The 19,299-nt window shown below is 44.2% G+C and overlaps 1 protein-coding gene across 1 annotated transcript in view; it reads right to left on the reverse strand.

Moving 5' to 3' along the window:
- bent (projectin protein bent) overlaps positions 1-19,299 on the reverse strand; it is a 113,557-nt gene that overhangs the window by 64,889 nt on the left and 29,369 nt on the right. Inside the window, exons 37-46 of the mRNA XM_028309300.1 lie at positions 18,458-18,659; positions 17,001-17,145; positions 16,198-16,329; positions 15,383-15,596; positions 14,838-14,991; positions 14,034-14,270; positions 9,616-9,830; positions 3,842-4,061; positions 1,277-1,459; positions 129-638 (exon numbers count right to left, since the gene is read on the reverse strand). Coding sequence (XP_028165101.1) covers positions 129-638; positions 1,277-1,459; positions 3,842-4,061; positions 9,616-9,830; positions 14,034-14,270; positions 14,838-14,991; positions 15,383-15,596; positions 16,198-16,329; positions 17,001-17,145; positions 18,458-18,659 — 2,212 coding nt within the window. The remainder of the gene's footprint in view (positions 1-128; positions 639-1,276; positions 1,460-3,841; positions 4,062-9,615; positions 9,831-14,033; positions 14,271-14,837; positions 14,992-15,382; positions 15,597-16,197; positions 16,330-17,000; positions 17,146-18,457; positions 18,660-19,299) is intronic.

Here is a 19,299-nt window from a genome sequence, read left to right on the forward strand (position 1 = left end):
CAGTGACAGCAGCAAACTCATCTGGAAAGTCAACCGTAAGTTTCCTCAAAATTCTACCAGTGACAGTGGTGGGCCCCAAGGCCAATATAGACACATTCGCACTATTAGATGACGGCTCTACAGTCACNTCCGATGAGCGGCTGGGACTCTCCCTGCTTATTAACCGCGCGGACTCTGAAGTTGTAGTCGTGGCCCTCGATGAGATGGTCGATGCGGATGCTGCAGGCCTGGACCTCTCCAGCTGGGATCCAGCGCATGTTCTCTTGGTCCATTTTCTCGACGACGTAGTGTGAGATTTCGGAGCCGCCGTCGTCTTTGGGCGGTTTCCAGCGGAGTGTGCATCCGGACTTGGTGATATCATCGGCGCGGAGTGGTCCTTCTGGTGGTAACGGTACATCTAGGACTAAGATCTTGACGGTGGCTGTGTCCAAACCATTGATGTTCTTAGCTTTAAGGGTGTATGTTCCACTGTCAGCGCGCTTGGCATCCACAACGCGTAGGCGCGTCGAGTGCGCGTCTCCTGAGACCTTGACGCGGTCGGTGTTCATGACGACGTTGTCTGCGTGCTGCCACTCCTTGGTGGGTGTGGGCTCGCCTGCAACTGGCACGTCCAGCTCGAAGTTCTGGCCGGCTTTGACCTGGAAGAGAATAATTAATTAAATAAAACAGTTTATTCGGCACACACATAAAAGGGCGCTAGAAAGGTTCCCAGCTGCTAAGCTGTCATACTGTCACGATGAATACTATGATCCTGCTTTCCGGCATGATATTTAGTGACTTACCTACATAGATTTAAAAATGGGTGATGAATACAGTATTTTGTCAATTAGATGCTTCATTATTTTAAAAATCCACCACAATTTATTACAATTTACTGATTGACTATCATTGTTGTCGCTTTCCTTGATGTTTGAAAGTATTTTTGAGGAATTTTAACATCAAAGTTTAGTTTCCCTTCCACAAGGTTTGTTGTAAGATCTTAAGTTTATCTTGGACCTATGTATAAAGCTTCATAACCCACCTTGATGTCGAACATAAAGTTCCTGTCGATCTTGGGCGGCAGGTTCCTGGCGCGCGCCAGTTTTCTCCAGCTGTAATTTTAACACCTGTCTACACAAATAGACTAAATGTATGACCAAACGCACCTGAGCGCATTCCTCCCAATCGGGCGCGAATATACGCTTCTCGATGACATATGAACGCGTCGCCATCTTTCATCCAGCGTCGAATCAATCCAAAACAGACTCTAAATGAAATCCAACTAGGTTTAACCTACCTTGATGTCGAACATAAAGTTCCTGTCGATCTTGGGCGGCAGGTTCTTGGCGCGCGCCACGTGCGGCGAGGTGCCGTCGCTCGGCTCTCCTGGGCCGGCTTTGTTGATGGCACGCACGCGGAACTCGTAAGTATTGCCTTCGATCAGGTCGGGGACCTTGCCGGTTGTTACGTCGCCTTCCACCTGTGGGTAGGAAAAGAGAGTGAATAAATGTGTCATCACCTTTATTATCAGGCTTTTGAAATGCTGGATAGGTTTCCAACTCAAACTCAAAATTCCTTATTGTATACTAAGTGTAAAAAAGGTCCTGTAAAAGTAATGACTAGAGAGCTTAGGGAATCGCTGACCACTGCCTGCTTTTACAGTGTTCAGGAATTACTGGAGAAAACATTTGCATGTCAATGTATTTTAGCAGAATAGAACACTATGTATTTACAACACTATCTGTAATAAACTATTCTTTGCTAATGTCTTTGTCTACATTTTATAACGGTTTCCTCCAAAAGAACGCCCGAGCGATTTACTTTGAGTCGTTTGCATATAGTGGCTTTCCAGTTTCCACAACCAGAACCGGTCCCCAGTTCACCCAATAGGGGGTTCGAACAGAGGAAAAGCAAGTGGATGCTAGAAATGTTGCGTAATATTGACAACTGCTAAGCCTGTTCGTTGGTTCCCGTGTCAGGTTTTACAGGATCAGGTTTTATGTCAGGATTTGAGAAATGTCGGCTTTATTAGAATAACCCATCACCGGATGAATTATGTTAGTGTTAATGAAGATAAGACATCTTTTTCAGCAGTTTAACACTAGAGTACNTTTTTTGCCATCCATAGGATTAGCAAACTGAAGTGGAAAAAGGCAGGGCACATAGTACGCAGAACTGACGGCCGATGGGGCAGGAAGGTTCTGGAGTGGAGGCCACGTACCGAAAAGCGCAGCGTAGGACGTCCACCCACAAGGTCGACCGACGACCTCATAAAGGCAGGAAGACGCTGGATGCAGGCCGCCACCAACCGGCCATTGTGGAAATCATTGGGAGAGGCCTATGTTCAGCAGTGGACTTCCTATGGCTGAAATGATGATGATCATCCATCACCACCATCAGCCTTTCATCAGGATAGCTAGCGAATGACTTTGATCCGTTTGCATTCAGTAGCTACCAGCAACCTTAGATCACCAGCCCACTAGGTGGAACAGCCCTATCCTACTCACACAATGTCTCTCATTCTGAAGTCACCACTGGAGGTCGTATTTCCAATGATCCAATGTAGTTTATTAACCAAATTGAAACTAATAATATAAGAAATGAGGCTTGAGTAGTGATAGGTGGTCTACCCCATTTAGAAATAACTCTGCATACAAATGACATAGACTTGTAATTATTCCTTAAGATGTCGTGATGGGCGCGCCTCCATCTAAATCAACCCAAAATAGACTCTAAATAAATAGCCATAAGAACCTTAGCGCATTCCTCCCAGTCTGGCGCGAATCTGTCCTTCTTCTCGATGACGTATCCCGTGATGGGAGCGCCGCCATCTTTCTCCGGCCTGGTCCATTCCAACTCCACGAAGTCGCGGTCGAAGTCTTTGATCTTGGGCGTTCCGGCACAGAATAAGTAATAGTACAGGTACAGAAGGATTACTCCGCAAGACTATTTAAATAAATGCGAGTCTTGCTACGACGCGATACAGTGGAATTCAGCTCGCACAGCTCTAAGTACCTACAATTTTATTCACCTACAAGTTTTGTCTCTTTCTATCGCGTGCCTCTGAACTCTTCTTACGCTGTTAGGGTTGCTGTCTAGTAGTGTCTAGTAAAAAAATAATTAATCTACTTATTTGTAATGAGGCTTAGATTAATAATCTAAGTAATGAGGTACGTATGTAGGTAAGTACGCATTGATTATGGAAAACCTTGGGAGAGGCCTTTGTCCAGCAGTGGACGTTATTTTTGGCTGAAACGAACGAACGCATTCTGAGCAGTAGACATGGTAGGTTGGGTTCCTATACTATCCTAAGAATTATTGATTACCTACATGGCTAACATACCTTTCAGCATCTTTGGGAAGCGAAAAAAAAGATAAATCCGGTAGTAGATTACTTTTCGAATTTAAACACCCGAACGCCGCACAATAATATTTCTTTCTCTTTATGTCCATTTTTAAATAATACTTCGGTCATAGAATTAGGTACTACAACGCACGCCAGCGTCCTGACGGGCGCGCGCGTGACACTCGACTGATATAATACCCGCCGGCGGGGCGCTTCGCTGTAGGTAATTATCGGATGTACCGCGCGGAGTGAGCCAGGCCTGGTTCCGGGCTTGTTTTAACACCTAATTATTCCAAAATAGCCTCTAAATAAATAGCCATACGAACCTTAGCGCATTCCTCCCAGTCTGGCGCAAATCTGTCCTTCTCGATGACGTATCCCGTAATGGGAGCGCCGCCATCTTTCTCCGGCCTGGTCCATTCCAGCTCCACGAAGTCGCGGTCGAAGTCTTTGATCTTGGGCTTTTTTAACATCTAATCAAACCAAAATAGACTCTAAGTAGATAGCCATACGAACCTTAGCGCATTCCTCCCAGTCTGGCGCGAATCTGTCCTTCTTCTCGATAACATATCCCGTGATGGGTGCGCCGCCATCTTTCTCTGGCCTGGTCCATTCCAGCTCCACGAAGTCGCGGTCGAAGTCCTTGATCTTGGGCGTTCCGGGCTTGCCGGCGACGTCGAATGGATTCTTCGCTTCGGTGGAGTGCGGAGTTGTGAGAGGCTCAGATTTGCCTTGTCTGGGGGTAAAATAAAAGTATATCAAAAAATTTTATGTGGTTTTGTTGTTTATCATGTTAAAAACTATCTTATTATGAGCATACTTCGTTCATACTCACAAAACTGGTTAAATAACTAAGTTTTATAACGTGTTATGTTACAAAGTCCCATTACAAATACTCTCAAATTATATTCAATAGTTTGAATTAATCGAAGGGCGCCTTCAAATTAGAGCCATAAGGTAGCGCTGCAGTGGCGCTAATAGATTTCATAAAATATCCAGCTTAGCTTTGAAGTTTTAGCTTATTTTTAACGTACCGAAAATTACTGAAACTTAAAGAACAGTCGACGACACCTCAGGCTACACATTTTCATTGCAAAATAGTTCCCATTATACCTACATAAGATGTCGCGGTGTTTAGCTTGAAATGCCGTCGTCTGTACCAATAAACTTACATAACTAATTCCAATTTTAACTGACTTGTTAACAGCTCGGGCCATGAACTTGTACTTGTGTCCGGGCGTGAGTCCATCCACCGCGAGACTGGTCTGCGGGCCGTCGGTCTCTCCCGCGGTCACCCATCGTCCCGTGGCCTCCCAATAAGGGATCCCGATCACATCCCCAAGCAGGCTCTGGATTGGAACCCCCAAGGAAAACGCAAAAGTGGTCGCCCCAAGCAAACTTGGCGGCGCACTGTGGCAGACGAGGCGAAGAAGATCGGCAAGACTTGAAGCGAGATCAAACGCGAAGCTCATGACCGAACGCGATGTAAGACTGTTGCGGACGCCCTTTGCCCCGTCTAGGGGAAATAGGACCTTAAGTCAAGTAATTATAACTACAACATATAACTGACCTGTTAACAGCTCGGACCCTGAACTTGTACTTGTGTCCTGGGGTAAGACCATCAACCGCAAGGCTGGTCTGCGGGCCGTCAGTCTCTCCCGCGGTCACCCATCGTCCCGTGGCCTCATCCTTTACTAATCGTAACTATAACTACAACAACTACGACTGACCTGTTAACAGCTCGGACCCTGAACTTATACTTGTGTCATGATCGCCGCAAGTGGAACTGGATTGGCCACACTCTTCGAAGGGATCCCGATCACATCCCCAAGCAGGCTCTGGATTGGAACCCCCAAGGAAAACACAAACGTGGTCGCCCCAAGCAAACTTGGCGGCGCACTGTGGCAGACGAGGCGAAGAAGATCGGCAAGACTTGAAGCGACATCAAACGCGAAGCTCATGACCGAACGCGATGTAAGACTGTTGCGGACGCCCTTTGCCCCGTCTAGGGGACATAGGACCTTAAGTCAAGTAAGTCAAGTAATTATAACTACAACATATAACTGACCTGTTAACAGCTCGGACCCTGAACTTGTACTTGTGTCCTGGGGTAAGACCATCAACCGCGAGGCTGGTCTGCGGGCCGTCGGTCTCTCCCGCGGTCACCCATCGTCCCGTGGCCTCATCCATACGCTCTACGATATATTTGTCGATGGGCTGGCCACCGTCGTCGGCCGGCGGGTTCCAGGAAAGTTTGGCTCCGTGGGCGTGGACGTCAGACACCTGAGATGGAAGACAATGATTGTTAAAGTGCTTGACTCCTAAAGATGAGGATAGGAATAATTTTCTTGCAGTTCTTGGTTGTTAGTTTTAAGAATTTGTGATGGATTATTTTTATATCTACAATACTGTGTTCCACTTTTAAGAGATAATATACTTTAAGATCTTTATTTTTACATTTGAAGTTAATAGACTGAAATATACAGGGTGTTAGGTAAAGGGGTATATGAGCCGACACTAGCCCATGTTAACATGGTCATATAAATGGTATAGTGAAGTCAGAAAATTGGTATCTTCATTTTAATTATTTTAATTTTCATACAAATCGGATTTTATAAAATTTATTTTGTATGAGAATTAATTAAAAAAATAAAATGATGATATCAAATTTCTGACTTCACCATACCATTTATATGCCCATGTTAACATGTGCTAGTGTCGGCTCATATACCCATTTACCCAACACCCTGTATAGAGCTGAGTTAAATGTGTTTGAGCTGTCAGCACGGATATCCCAACATTTTATTAGCTTAAAACTTATCGAAAACTAACCAATAATTAAGTTCCTTTATATGAGCAGTAACAAGATTTCATTGGAGGCCAAATTGTAGACCTTATACTACACTAAAGTTGCAGAGTGGGAAACCAACATTTATACCTTGATTTTTTAGAATCCAGCAGAGATGTAAACAAACACTTTCATACACAATTACACCATAATCACTTACGTGTTCATANACAGTCACACTCATAGACGAAGACCTGGCTAAGCGCGCGGGCGCTACAGGACCCATAGACCCATTGAGCATAGAAGCTATAGCGGGGGCCCGAGTCACGCGTACCGACTCGCGACGAGTGAAACTTGTGCTACGAGGGCAAGACGAAGAGCACTCCCTGCGAGGCCGCACTATCAAGAACTTACGACTGGCGGCCCAGCACATAGACNCTACGCTGAATATTGTGTGCGGATTGGGTTGTCGTACAGGGGTACTACATGGTAAAATAAATCTCGGAGGCGAAAGCAGGATAATACTTATCATGCAATACAACGTTATGCTATAAATAAACACTGAGTAAATATTTTGTTTATAATAAATAAGCTGAGATCTTTTTAATTGTATTATTAAGTCTTAAAATCACATTAAAATGTATTACCAGACGGATGTCATTTAAAAAATCTGATTTAGCGAGGATCTAGACATGTTTTTCTTTGTGAAACACCGCCTATAATACACAGGCACGTGTGGGTTTGCTTATGGCATCAAGCAGTCTTACGCCCGTATTCACAAACATTACTATGAGGTCTCACAGTGTGCGTGGACGCACAGGGTCACACACGAACCAACAACGCTGTGCGTTTGATGCATAGCGTTGCTGCTTCACTTTTACAAGTATCATAAGGACGACGCCGCGAACCGCCAGTCTGCTTGTGACCACGGCTGCAGCATCGCAGCCGAAACGTCAAGCCGTGAGTACATAATGTAACTCATTAATAAACATCGCATAAAGACCCGTGTCTTACTATTTTTACAAGTATCGTTTGTGAATACGGGCACAGAATAATAATAAGTACTACGTACAGANTTTCAATCTCAGGGCCCTGGTAATTATTTACGACCAAAGTGCTCGGGAAGACGAATCCAACGAACTCAAACTCTATAAGTTTATGCCGTTTCGGTTGGGAGTTCCTATGGCCACCTCCTGACTTCATCATCAGGACCCTGAACATCATCTAGCACTTAAGTGCTTGAAAAGACAAATCCAACAAACCCAAATTCGATGAGTTTCCACCGTTTCGTTTAGGAGTTCCTATGGCCACCTCCCGAATCCATCATCAACCCAGCTAAATGGTTGGCGATATAGCCAACAACCTGTTTAGAACTCTTTTAAGGATTCCTCCACAATCACCCCCATTCTCATACAACAACATTTCGAGATGAATTAATGTAAGCAAATCGGATCCGCTGGGTGAATTTGATGGGCGAGGTTGAAGATCTCTACTTACACTTGGCCTGCGGATGAATATGGAGAAAACAAAGCTTATGTCCAATGCCCATATTGCGCCCTACCCAGTTTCGGTTAGGAGCTCAATTCTCGAGATTGTTGACCCAGCTTAATCGTTTGTCCGAGGTAGACATTACCTCGGACAAACGATTAAGCTGGGTAGGTCCAATTTCGAGAAAGAGGTGAATCGTCGAATCCAACTCGGCTGGGCAGCGTTTGGGAAACGACGCAACATCTTTTCGTCCAAAATACCTCAGTGCCTGAAGACTAAGGTCTACAGCCAATGTGTGTTACCAGTCATGACTTATGGTTCGGAAACGTGGCCGCTCACTATAGGCCTTATACAGAAGCTCAAATTGCACAGCGTGCTATGGAGAAGGCTATGCTCGGTGTTTCTTCACAAGATCGAATCAGAAATGAGGAGATCCGTAAACGAACTAAAGTCGCTGACATACTAGCCCGACGGATACAAGCTGAAGTGGCAATGGGCAGGGCACATAGTACGCAGAACTGACTGCCGATGGGGCAGGGCAGCAAGGTTCTGGAGTGACATGCAATAAATAATTTGAATTTGAATTTGGAGTGGAGGCCGCGTACCGGAAAACGCAGCGTGGAACATCCACCCACAAGGTGGACCGATAACATCATAAAGGTAGCAGGAAGGCGCTGGACGCAGGTCGCTACCAACCAGGCAACATGGAAAACATTGGGGGGCCTATGTTCAGCAGTGGACGTCCTTTGGCTGAGATGATGATGATGACTTACACTTGCAAGGGATATTTGCATTTAGCTGCTCTTTAAAACTCAGCGATATGGTGTTTCAGAATCAGCGTCTCGTATAAAACTCACTGGCCGACTAGCGAATTCACTTACGCATGCGGCATGACGCGTCATTGTGCAGGCACAGTGTAGGTGTGAGTGTTGTGCGACGACGAAGTGCGGGTGCGTTCAATCAAAACTTCGTACCAACATGATGCAATAAACATATATGACTATGACTATGACTTCGCTTGTTTTGCATCCATGTTGCATTCAATAGATATTTTGGTTTATGATTTTATGATAAAATTTTTGGGGTAAAAATATTCGAAAAAACCGGATTTCAAAGTAAAAATCCGGATTTTTTTATAGCCTCAAAATCCGGATTTTTCAGATATTTTCGAATTTCGAATAATCCGGATTGCAATCTCTAGTTACAAAGTCCCATTACAAAGACTTTCAGATTATGCTCAGAAGTTTGAATTAATCTAAGGGCGCCTTCAAATTAGAGCCATAAGGTAGCGCTGCAGTGGCGCTAATAGATTTCATAAAATTTCTAGCTTAGCTTGAAAGTTTTAGCTTATTTTTAAAGTACCGAAAATTACTGAAACTTAACGAACAGTCGACGACGCATCAGACTACACATTTTCATTACAAAATAGTTCCCATTATACCTACATAAGATGTCGCGGTGTTTAGCTTGAAATGCCGTCGTCTGTACCAATAAACTTACATAACTAATTCCAACTTTAACTGACCTGTTAACAGCGCGGACCCTGAACTTGTACTTGTGTCCGGGCGTGAGACCATCTACCGCGAGACTGGTCTGCGGGCCGTCGGTCTCTCCCGCGGTCACCCATCTTCCCGTGGACTCATCCTTTACTAATTATCGTAACTTTAACTACATCTACAACTGACCTGTTAACAGCTCGGACCCTGAACTTATACTTATGTCATGATCGCCGCACGTGGAACTGGATTGGCCACACTCTCCGAAGGGATCCCGATCACATCCCCAAGCAGGCTCTGGATTGGAACCCCCAAGGAAAACACAAACGTGGTCGCCCCAAGCAAACTTGGCAGCGCACTGTGGCAGACGAGGCGAAGAAGATCGGCAAGACTTGAAGCGACATCAAACGCGAAGCTCATGACCGAACGCGATGTAAGACTGTTGCGGACGCCCTTTGCCCCATCTAGGGGAAATAGGACCTTAAGTCAAGTAATTATAACTACAACATATAACTGACCTGTTAACAGCTCGGACCCTGAACTTGTACTTGTGTCCAGGGGTAAGACCATCAACCGCGAGGCTGGTCTGCGGGCCGTCAGTCTCTCCCGCGGTCACCCATCGTCCCGTGGCCTCGTCCATACGCTCGACAATGTATTTGTCGATGGGCTGGCCGCCGTCGTCAGCTGGCGGGTTCCAAGAGAGCTTGGCTCCGTGGGCGTGGACGTCAGACACCTGAGATGGAAGACAATGATTGTTAAAGTGCTTGACTCCTAAAGATAAGGATAGGAATAATTTTCTTGCAGTTCTTGGTTGTTACTTTTAAGAAATTTGTGATGGATTATTTTTTATATCTACATTACTGTGTTCCACCTTTAAGAGATAATACATATACTTTAAGAACTTTATTTATACATTTGAAGTTAATAGACTGAAATATATAGAGCTGAGTTAAATGTGTGTGAGCTGTCAGCACGGATATCCTAACATTTTATTAGCTTAAATCTTATCGAAAACTAAACAATAACTAAGTTCCTTTATATGAGTTGCAACAAGATTTTATTGGAGGCCAAATTGTAGACCTTATACTACACTAAAGTTGCAGAGTGGGAAACCAACATTTAGTTCCAACAAAATTGTTTCATGTTGGTGTCAGTCACTATCCCAAAAGTGTAAAAATAATTTTAATTCAGGAATAAACTGGAGAACAATTATTTTTGCTACTGGTTTTCAAATGATTTACATTGACTGTGGGACTGACACAGATAAAACATTGGCTATTCTCACACACGCCATAAACAAAAAGAAACAAAACGAACTTTTAAGGCGGTTATCACACTGCGCCGGGCTCCGCCGCGGAGCGTGGGGCGACAGATTTTTCATTGTATGCAAGTACCTCAGTTTGTATAGAAAACACGCGCGGCACTTCACACTGACAACGCGTCCGCGCGCATGATTTTTTATATGAAAGCGCGGCGCAGTGTGATAACCGCCTAAGACTTACAACGTTTACACAAGTTAAAAGAGGAAATATACCTTGAGAAAACTGGCAACAAACATACAAATACAAGCCATAAAAAGAAAAAAACGTACCTTGAGCGGTCCTCCAGGCGGGCTAGGAACGCTCAGCACAATAACTTCCACTTCAGCCACGTCCTTCCCATTGCTGTTTTCAGCAGTAATAGTATAGCGGCCGCTGTCAGCTCGCGTAGCCGCTTTGCAGTTCAGTTTGGTGTTGTAGTCCGAGTGTTGAACCTTCATCTCGCCGCCGGACTTGACCTCGCGCTTGGCCAGGAACCATTTTGTTTCTGGCATGGGCTCACCGGTCACCTGAGAGTTTGGTGAAGAGTATATTAGGAAATGTTCGTAAGACAGTAATTTAAACATTAAATGAATTAACTGGATAGCATTAAAACTGAAATGTAATGTGCTTAAACCTGTATATGATTCTAAAGTGAATCACTGAGAATGTTGAGCTTTTCTTTCAATATATTTTTTTCTGTCTTAATACTGCCGAAGTCTATTAGTATAAGAAACTATAGTTTATATTCAACTATTCAGAACAAGCCGTTATGTATTTCTGAACTGGTGGTATTGCCATTCGGCAACGCTAAAGAAATAAATAGAATAGTCCTGTAATAGTCTCTCAAGCATATTTTTCCCAATTTTTTTTATTGTTTGGTGTATTCAAGTCCCACAAGGTAGACCTACGAACTCATAAAGGTAGCAGAAGGCGCTGGATGTAGGCCGGTACTAACCGGGCGATGTGCCTATGTTCAGCATTGGACGTCCTATGGCTGAAATTATGAAGTGATGGTTACCTGCCCAAAAATGGTAGTCCAAACTTCGCTTACCTTGACGTCGAAGCCGAACTTCTGTCCGACCTTGAGCTTGATGTCGATGAGGTTGGTCCTGTCGATCTTCGGCGCCAAGTTTCTGGGCTTGGCTACGATGGGGTGAGTGCTGTCGCTCGGCTCGCCCGGGCCTGCCTTGTTTACCGCGCGAACCCTGTGCGGATGGTAATAGGTTATAAAATGCCGTGACATAATAGAATATGACTATTAGGTTGATTCGGAAAAGATATGATTTCATGGAGAAAAGTTGTAAGGTAAAAAAGGTAGCTTCAAACATGGCTTTCAAATGGAAATCACGTCTTGGCAACTAGTGAACACTCTTCTGTTTGGTTGACCAAAAACCTTTGAAGACAGCTTGCAGAGCTGATAAGAAAATGGGGGCTTATATCCAGAAGACTACTGGCCAGAAGACGTTGTGTTCGCTGGCCTCCTACTTGGTAGATCGCTCTGGGAAAGTCATGGGAAGCACCTACCTACCTGAACCGGTCGTTGCGGAAACCCTCAGAGGTCTTTGCTCTTAAGTCTGTCCCTCGATGAGGTCGGGCACGGTAGCAGTAGTCTGGCCGGCAGGCACCTCCACAGCCTTCTCCCAGTTGCCGAACTTGTCCTTCTTCTCTGCCAAGAAGCTGTAAGCTACCTACTTGGAATCACATAGTTTTTGTCTCAGTCAGTCACCTACCTGACCTCGTAAGTCTGTCCCTCGATGAGGTCGGGCACTGTAGCAGTAGTCTGGCCGGCGGGCACTTCTACAGCCTTCTCCCAGTTGCCGAACTTGTCCTTCTTTTCGACGATGTAGCCAGTGACTGGCTCCACTTGAGATCCTGTGATCCACGTGGTTTTCTGTCTTATTCAGTTACCTACCTGAACTCGTAAGTCTGTCCCTCGATGAGGTCGGGCACTGTAGCAGTTGTCTGACCGGCGGGCACTTCTACAGCCTTCTCCCAGTTGTCGACCTTGTCCTTTTTCTCCACCACATAGCATGCAAGCAGCTTAGCTTTTAACCACGTGGTCTCTGCCTTTTTGAGTCACCTACCTGAACTCGTAAGTCTGTCCCTGATGAGGTCGGGCACCGTAGCAGTTGTCTGACCGGCAGGCACCTCCACAGCCTTCTCCCAGTTGCCGAACTTGTCCTTCTTCCCCACGATGTAGCTAGTAAGCAGTTCCACTTGTAACCACGTGGTCTCTGCCCTTTTGGGTCACCTACCTGAACTCGTAAGTCTGTCCCTCGATGAGGTCGGGCACGGTAGCGGTTGTCTGATTAGCAGGCACCTCTACGGCTTTCTCCCAGTTGCCGAACTTGTCCTTCTTCTCCACGATGTAGCTAGTGAGTGGCTCCACTTGAGATTCTGTGATCCACGTGGTTTTCTGTCTTATTCAGTTACCTACCTGAACTCGTAAGTCTGTCCCTCGATGAGGTCGGGCACTGTAGCAGTTGTCTGACCGGCGGGCACTTCTACAGCCTTCTCCCAGTTGCCGAACTTGTCCTTCTTCTCTACCAAGAAGCTGTAAGCTAACCACTTGGAACTATATGGTTTTTGTCTCAGTCAGTCACCTACCTGAACTCGTAAGTCTGTCCCTCGATGAGGTCGGGCACGGTAGCAGTTGTCTGGCCGGCAGGCACCTCCACAGCCTTCTCCCAGTTGCCGACCTTGTCCTTTTTCTCCACCACATAGCATGCAAGCAGCTTAGCTTTTAACCACGTGGTCTCTGCCCTTTTGGGTCACCTACCTGAACTCGTAAGTCTGTCCCTCGATGAGGTCGGGCACTGTAGCAGTTGTCTGACCGGCGGGCACTTCTACAGCCTTCTCCCAGTTGCCAAACTTGTCCTTCTTTTCGACGATGTAGCCAGTGATGGGTGCGCCACCATCGGTACGCGGCGGGCTCCATTTGAGATCCACGTGGTCTTTGTCCCAGTCTGTCACGCTTGGCGTGCCTGGCGCACCTGTGAGAGAATGCTTGTGTCAATATAGAAGCCACGATAGCCGAACGGTGAAGGGGTCGGACTCGAGATTAGACTATTTTGGTGAGCCCACATAACACGAGCATTTTTAGCTTACCACGAGGGGCTAACGGGATAATCTTTTTTTACATAAAATAAATAATATATACTATGAGTTATGTGTGTTGAGATTGCAACTAGGGATATACATGAACAATNGTAGTTCCAACAAAATTGTTTCATGTTGGTCTCAGTCACTATCTCAAAAGTGTAAAAATATTTTGAATCTAGATAGAAACTGGTAAAGAATTACTTTTGAAATTGGTTTTCAATTGATTTCATTACACTGTGAGACTGACATAAATAAGAATTACTGACACTGGCTATGCTCACACAACCCATAAACAAAAAGAAACAAAACAAATCTTTAAGACTAAGCACAAAATCAACTCAGTTTAATCCAGTATTTTGGCACTTATGAACGTCAAAAATAATGAAAAAAGGTAGCTTTTAAGGGGCACTTTACATGTCTTCTTATCTTTTTTGCCCTACTACCGGCGCTTACATAAGTTAATAGAGGAAATGTACCTTGAGAAAACTGACAACAAACATACAAATACAAGCCATAAAAAGAAAAAAACTAACCTTGAGCGGTCCTCCAGGCGGGCTAGGTACACTAAGCACAATAACTTCCACTTCAGCCACATCCTTCCCATTGCTGTTCTCAGCAGTAATAGTATAGCGGCCGCTGTCTGCGCGCGTCGCTGCTTTGCAGTTCAGTTTGGTGTTGTAGTCCGAGTGTTGAACCTTCATCTCGCCGCCGGACTTGACCTCGCGTTTGGCCAGGAACCATTTTGTTTCTGGCATGGGCTCACCGGTCACCTGATATTTGAAAATGTTGTTCGTAAATTAAGTCGTAGGAAAGTTTGAGGTTATTGATTAAAACCTACTACAGTGTGACATTGTTTGCAATAGGTAAAGTGTTAATATTTAAAATCAATGAGCTGAATAGCATTAAAACTGAACCAAAATTTGCTTCATTTTGATTAAGAATAAGAAGACCGTACTATATTTTTTTTTAAAAGCTTATTTACAAAATTACTGAAAGCTTTCAATTGCTAATATTCCGAACATGTATTCCATTTTGTTACAGCTCAACATCATTTTTATTGCAAATCTAACCAGAACCATTCAAAAGGTATTTTTTCTGGTAGTCAGTAGCCACATTCGATGCTTTACTAAGCAGTAATGCTAATGAAACAAATTTACGAGTTCTGGTTCTAACAAACATATCGCGGGCGTCAATGAGGGCGTATAAGCAATACTACGGGTATTGCTTATACGAACTTATAGCTTATATCTTCAATAATAATATTTATTCCGTGCCTAATAATAATATGTCCATGTGACAACTTCTTGTCCAAATATGGTATGTCCCAGTTTGCTCACCTTGACATCGAAGCCGAACTTCTGTCCGACCTTGAGCTTGATGTCGATGAGGTTGGTCCTGTCGATCTTCGGCGCCAAGTTCCTGGGCTTGGCTACGATGGGGTGAGTGCTGTCGCTCGGCTCGCCCGGGCCTGCCTTGTTTACCGCGCGAACCCTGTGTGGATGGTAATAGGTTATAAAATGCCGTAGCATAATAGAATATGTATTGGATTTGATTCGGAAAAGATATGATTTCATGGAGCAAAGTTGTAAGGTAAAAAAGGTAGCTTCCAGCTTGGCTTTCGAATGAAAACCACGTCTTGGCAATTAGTGAAGAACGCTCTCCTGTATGGTTGACCAAAAACCTTTGAAGACAGCTTGCAGAGCTGATAAGAAAATGGGGGCTTATATCCAGAAGACCGACGACTACTGGCCAGAAGACTGTTCGCTGGCCTCCCACTTAGTAGATCGCTCTGAAAGTCATGGGAAGCACCTAGATGCGGGCAGCGCAGAACCGGTTGTTGGGGAAGCCCTCAGAGGGCTTTGCTCTTTTGGTTTGAACCTACCTGAACTCGTAAGTCTGTCCCTCGATGAGGTCGGGCACGGTAGCAGTTGTCTGACCGGCGGGCACTTCTACAGCCTTCTCCCAGTTGCCGAACTTGTCCTTCTTTTCGACGATGTATCCGGTGATGGGTGCGCCACCATCGGTACGCGGCGGGCTCCACTTGAGATCCACGTGGTCTTTGTCCCAGTCAGTCACGCTTGGCGTGCCTGGCGCACCTGTGAGAGAATGCTTGTGTCAATATAGAAGCCACGATAGCCGAACGGTGGTCGGACTGGCCGACTCAAGATTGGACTATTGTGGTGAGCCCATTCATAACACAAGCATATTTAGCTTACCACGAGGGGCTAACGGGATAATCTTTTTTTACATAAAATAAATAATATATACTATGAGTTATGTGTGTTGAGATTGCAACTAGGGATATACATGTGTGAACAATCCAGCACCCCGAGACAAAATAACGTTTGTAAAAGAATCGATATCGTAAAGAGGACGGCACATCAAGCTGGAATCAGTGGTATATTGAGTAGAGTCAACGGTATAACAGCTCTTACAATAAAATGTAATCTGATGTGCTGTCGACGGAAAAACCAGAGCAAAGTATTTTTAATATTGAAAATATCACGAATGTTATTCTCTAGAGGTGCTCTCAAGTGTCCTTGTAATTAGTTTCACATGTGCTTAATGTTCAAATGAAATGCTTGTAGTGTTTTTAAATAATTCAAAGTGACACCTACAAGTATCGCCTAAACAACTTCTTTCACAAAGAACACACACTTAAGTTTATGCATCATAAACTTGTAACCAGTTACATACCAGGCTCGTCGAACGGATTCTTGGCTATGATGCTCTCCTCCCCAGTCAGAGGCTCCGATTCTCCCTCCGAGTTCACAGCGGACACGCGGAACTTATACTCCTTGCCAGGAGTTAAACCGGTCACGTCACACTCTGTGAATAAACGTCATCATTGTCAAGTCATTCACTCCACTGCAGGACTCTCTATTTTACATGGAGAATTTGGAATACACTAACTTTATTACATACATTTGTTCGAAAAATGGGTTAAAAAAACTAATTACTATCTCTCTAAAGAACTATGTTTGCATTCACTAGTTGCCGCCACTGGTGAGTGATAGGAGGACCTAACCGGTGGTACCACTGGCAAGTGAAAGTCCAGACTCTACAGTGGCGCCACCCTAGGGAGTGTAAAATAAAAATCCTGCTACCGCTACATAATAGTCGGGTACTCAGCAATTAACCACTAAGAGTTGGTCTTTAACGCCATATTTTCAAATACAAATATGCACAAAATAAAAGTCTTTATTTGTGAAACATTGGCCAAAATTGGGACATGTTGCAGTGGTATCACTATGTTCCTCTTAAAAAGCATTTTCAGACCTATCTATCCCTTTCACGCATAGTGAGCTATTACGAGTAGCATGAGCGACAGCGATAGAAATACGTAGATTAAGGCTGAGTTGCACCATCTTACTATAACTTTAAAAAACTTCAAAAATTTGTCAAATCCATACAAAATACACCGGTTAAAGAAAGTTTGTGAAACTTAGCCTTAGACTGCTCAGACCAATGGTAGTGCAAATAGACAGAAGTTTACTTACTAGGCTCATCAGAGCGCGCACAAGGCACCCAGCAGCCAGATTCCGTATCCAGCTTGTCGATCTGGTAGTACTCGATGGGAGTGCCGCCGTCGTCCTTCGGCCGCTTCCACTTGAGGGTGGCACCCTCTTTGTGGACGTCCGAGATCTGAGAAAAAAGCAATAGTCAATATAGTGTATAGCCCGACCAGGAACATAAAAACCCTCGCCATGTTGCGGAAAACTAATGGTACTAATTTCTTTTAATGGCAACAGTAACTGAAAACTTCATTGACATGCCACCTTGCATGTCAGTCTATTGTTGTCAAAGTGTAAACAAACTTTATTTTAAATGTGTGCAATTGATTTTGTGAATTAAATTGCTAAAATATTTTTATAGTCGTAAAAGAAAAGTGGTTCACAATGTGTTAATGTATTTGTCGAAGAGAAATACTAAGGGTTCGGACAATATTTTCATTGATTAATGTTTCCGACAAAGGTTGTCAAATTGACTGACATGTTTATCGTATAGTACAGTCCACTATGAAAATTAGCTGTAGTCTGTTTCAATTACCTATTTTAAAGTTTTTTGTCACTTTCTAAGTTTTGTGTTTTATGGAATTGGGAAAGAAGTACCGAGTTTGAAGCGTTAATGAGCAAACATTGCAGTTGAATGTTCTGAATTTGATTATTGATGAATAATAAAATAAATCCTACTAGCTAGATTGGTGGTTTCATTTAATTTATTTAAACCAGGTTACCTTTAATAATATTTTTTTTGTTAATTTATGAAAATATCAGATTAGCCCCTAATCCTGAATCCTGATACATAAATTTAGCCTATTTTAATTTCACACATGTACGACTGTACTCAGTGTTGCACTTTTAAATTCAATTGACGCGCCTCTATGACAGGGTTTTTATGTTCCTGGTCAGGCTATATGTAATTAAAATTCGTAACATCATCATCATCAGTAGGCCTGGGATGCGCGCTACGATAAGCGGTTATCGCGCCATTTTATCGATGTCTAAAATTATCGATAAGAGTAAATCACGGCACGCTTCCTAGCCCGGCAGGTCATTCAGTCTCCATTGCAGCAGCACAACCCTTTTTACTTACTTACTAGAGGAAATTGGATAATTTGGCCTACACTTTCGTTCGTTGATTTTTTAAGCTGACTAAATAATTTTATGATATAGATCGCGCAAAGAAAATTGATAAAACACAAAATCAGTCAGAATACTTCAGTCAAAGTGACAAGCGTATACAAATACTTTGCTTAATATTGATCGCCTTAACTCTTGCTGCGCGACCTATAGCGATCTTTTAACGAATAATTTTTTAAAGTTAGAAGTCATAAAAGTAATTTATTTTCCGTAAATAGGCTTTTACATGTCTCTGTGTAACTTTAACTCCACCATAGCGTTGGGACATGTGGGCCGGTGCTGAGAAGGAAAGAAGATCGTTGCTTCTCACTCACCTGTAACGGTCCCTCAGGCTTCATAGGCTTGTCAGTGACAACCACGTTGATGTTGACGACGTCTTTGCCGCTGGAGTTGACAGCTGTCACGGTGTACTCGCCGGAATCGTCGCGGCGTACCGGCCGGATCACCAGCTTCGTGAAGTAGTCTGGATTGTCGATGGATACGGCCTTGGATGCGCGGAGGGGCATGTTTTGGTATCTGTGGAAAAATAAGGTTAAGTTTTTATTTCTATAACAAACTTAAGACCAAATCACACAGTAGGTGTGCTGGTAAGATAAGTTGCACTGGATATATTATGTCTGGGTGAATAAATAATGTTAAGAGTGTCACTTACTGAGTCACTCAAATGAGTAATCGAACAATAGGTCGTCCAAGAGATATTCCAAGGATAGATGTCTAGTGACAATGTTGGGTACTCGAAGGTACCCAAAGGATGATGGAGCGTGCTATCTTCGGAGCTTCCCTGCTTTGAATCAGAAATGAGGATATCCGCAGGAGAAGGATAAAGTAACCCAAATAGCCTGCAGAATTGCTAAAATCAAGTGGCAGTGGGCGGGGCACATAGCTCTCAGAGCTGATGGCCGATGGGGCAGTAAAGTTCTCGAGTGGTGACCACGGGTCGGAAGACGTAGTGTTGGGCAGGCCCCGCCACTAGGTGGACTGATGATCTGGTGAAGGTTGCGGGAAGAGCCTGGACCGCATCCAGGCTCTTCCCGCAACCTTCACCAGCGCAGGACCAGTAGTTATGGAAATCCTTGGGGGAGGCCTTGGTCCAGCAGTAGACGTCATTTGGTTGAAACGAACTAATGAACGAAATGCTTGCTTTGTCTACCACATA

This window comes from Ostrinia furnacalis, unplaced genomic scaffold (assembly GCF_004193835.3).
Source record: "Ostrinia furnacalis isolate ACB-3 unplaced genomic scaffold, ASM419383v2 OfSCF0209, whole genome shotgun sequence".
Lineage (NCBI taxonomy): Eukaryota > Metazoa > Arthropoda > Insecta > Lepidoptera > Crambidae > Ostrinia > Ostrinia furnacalis.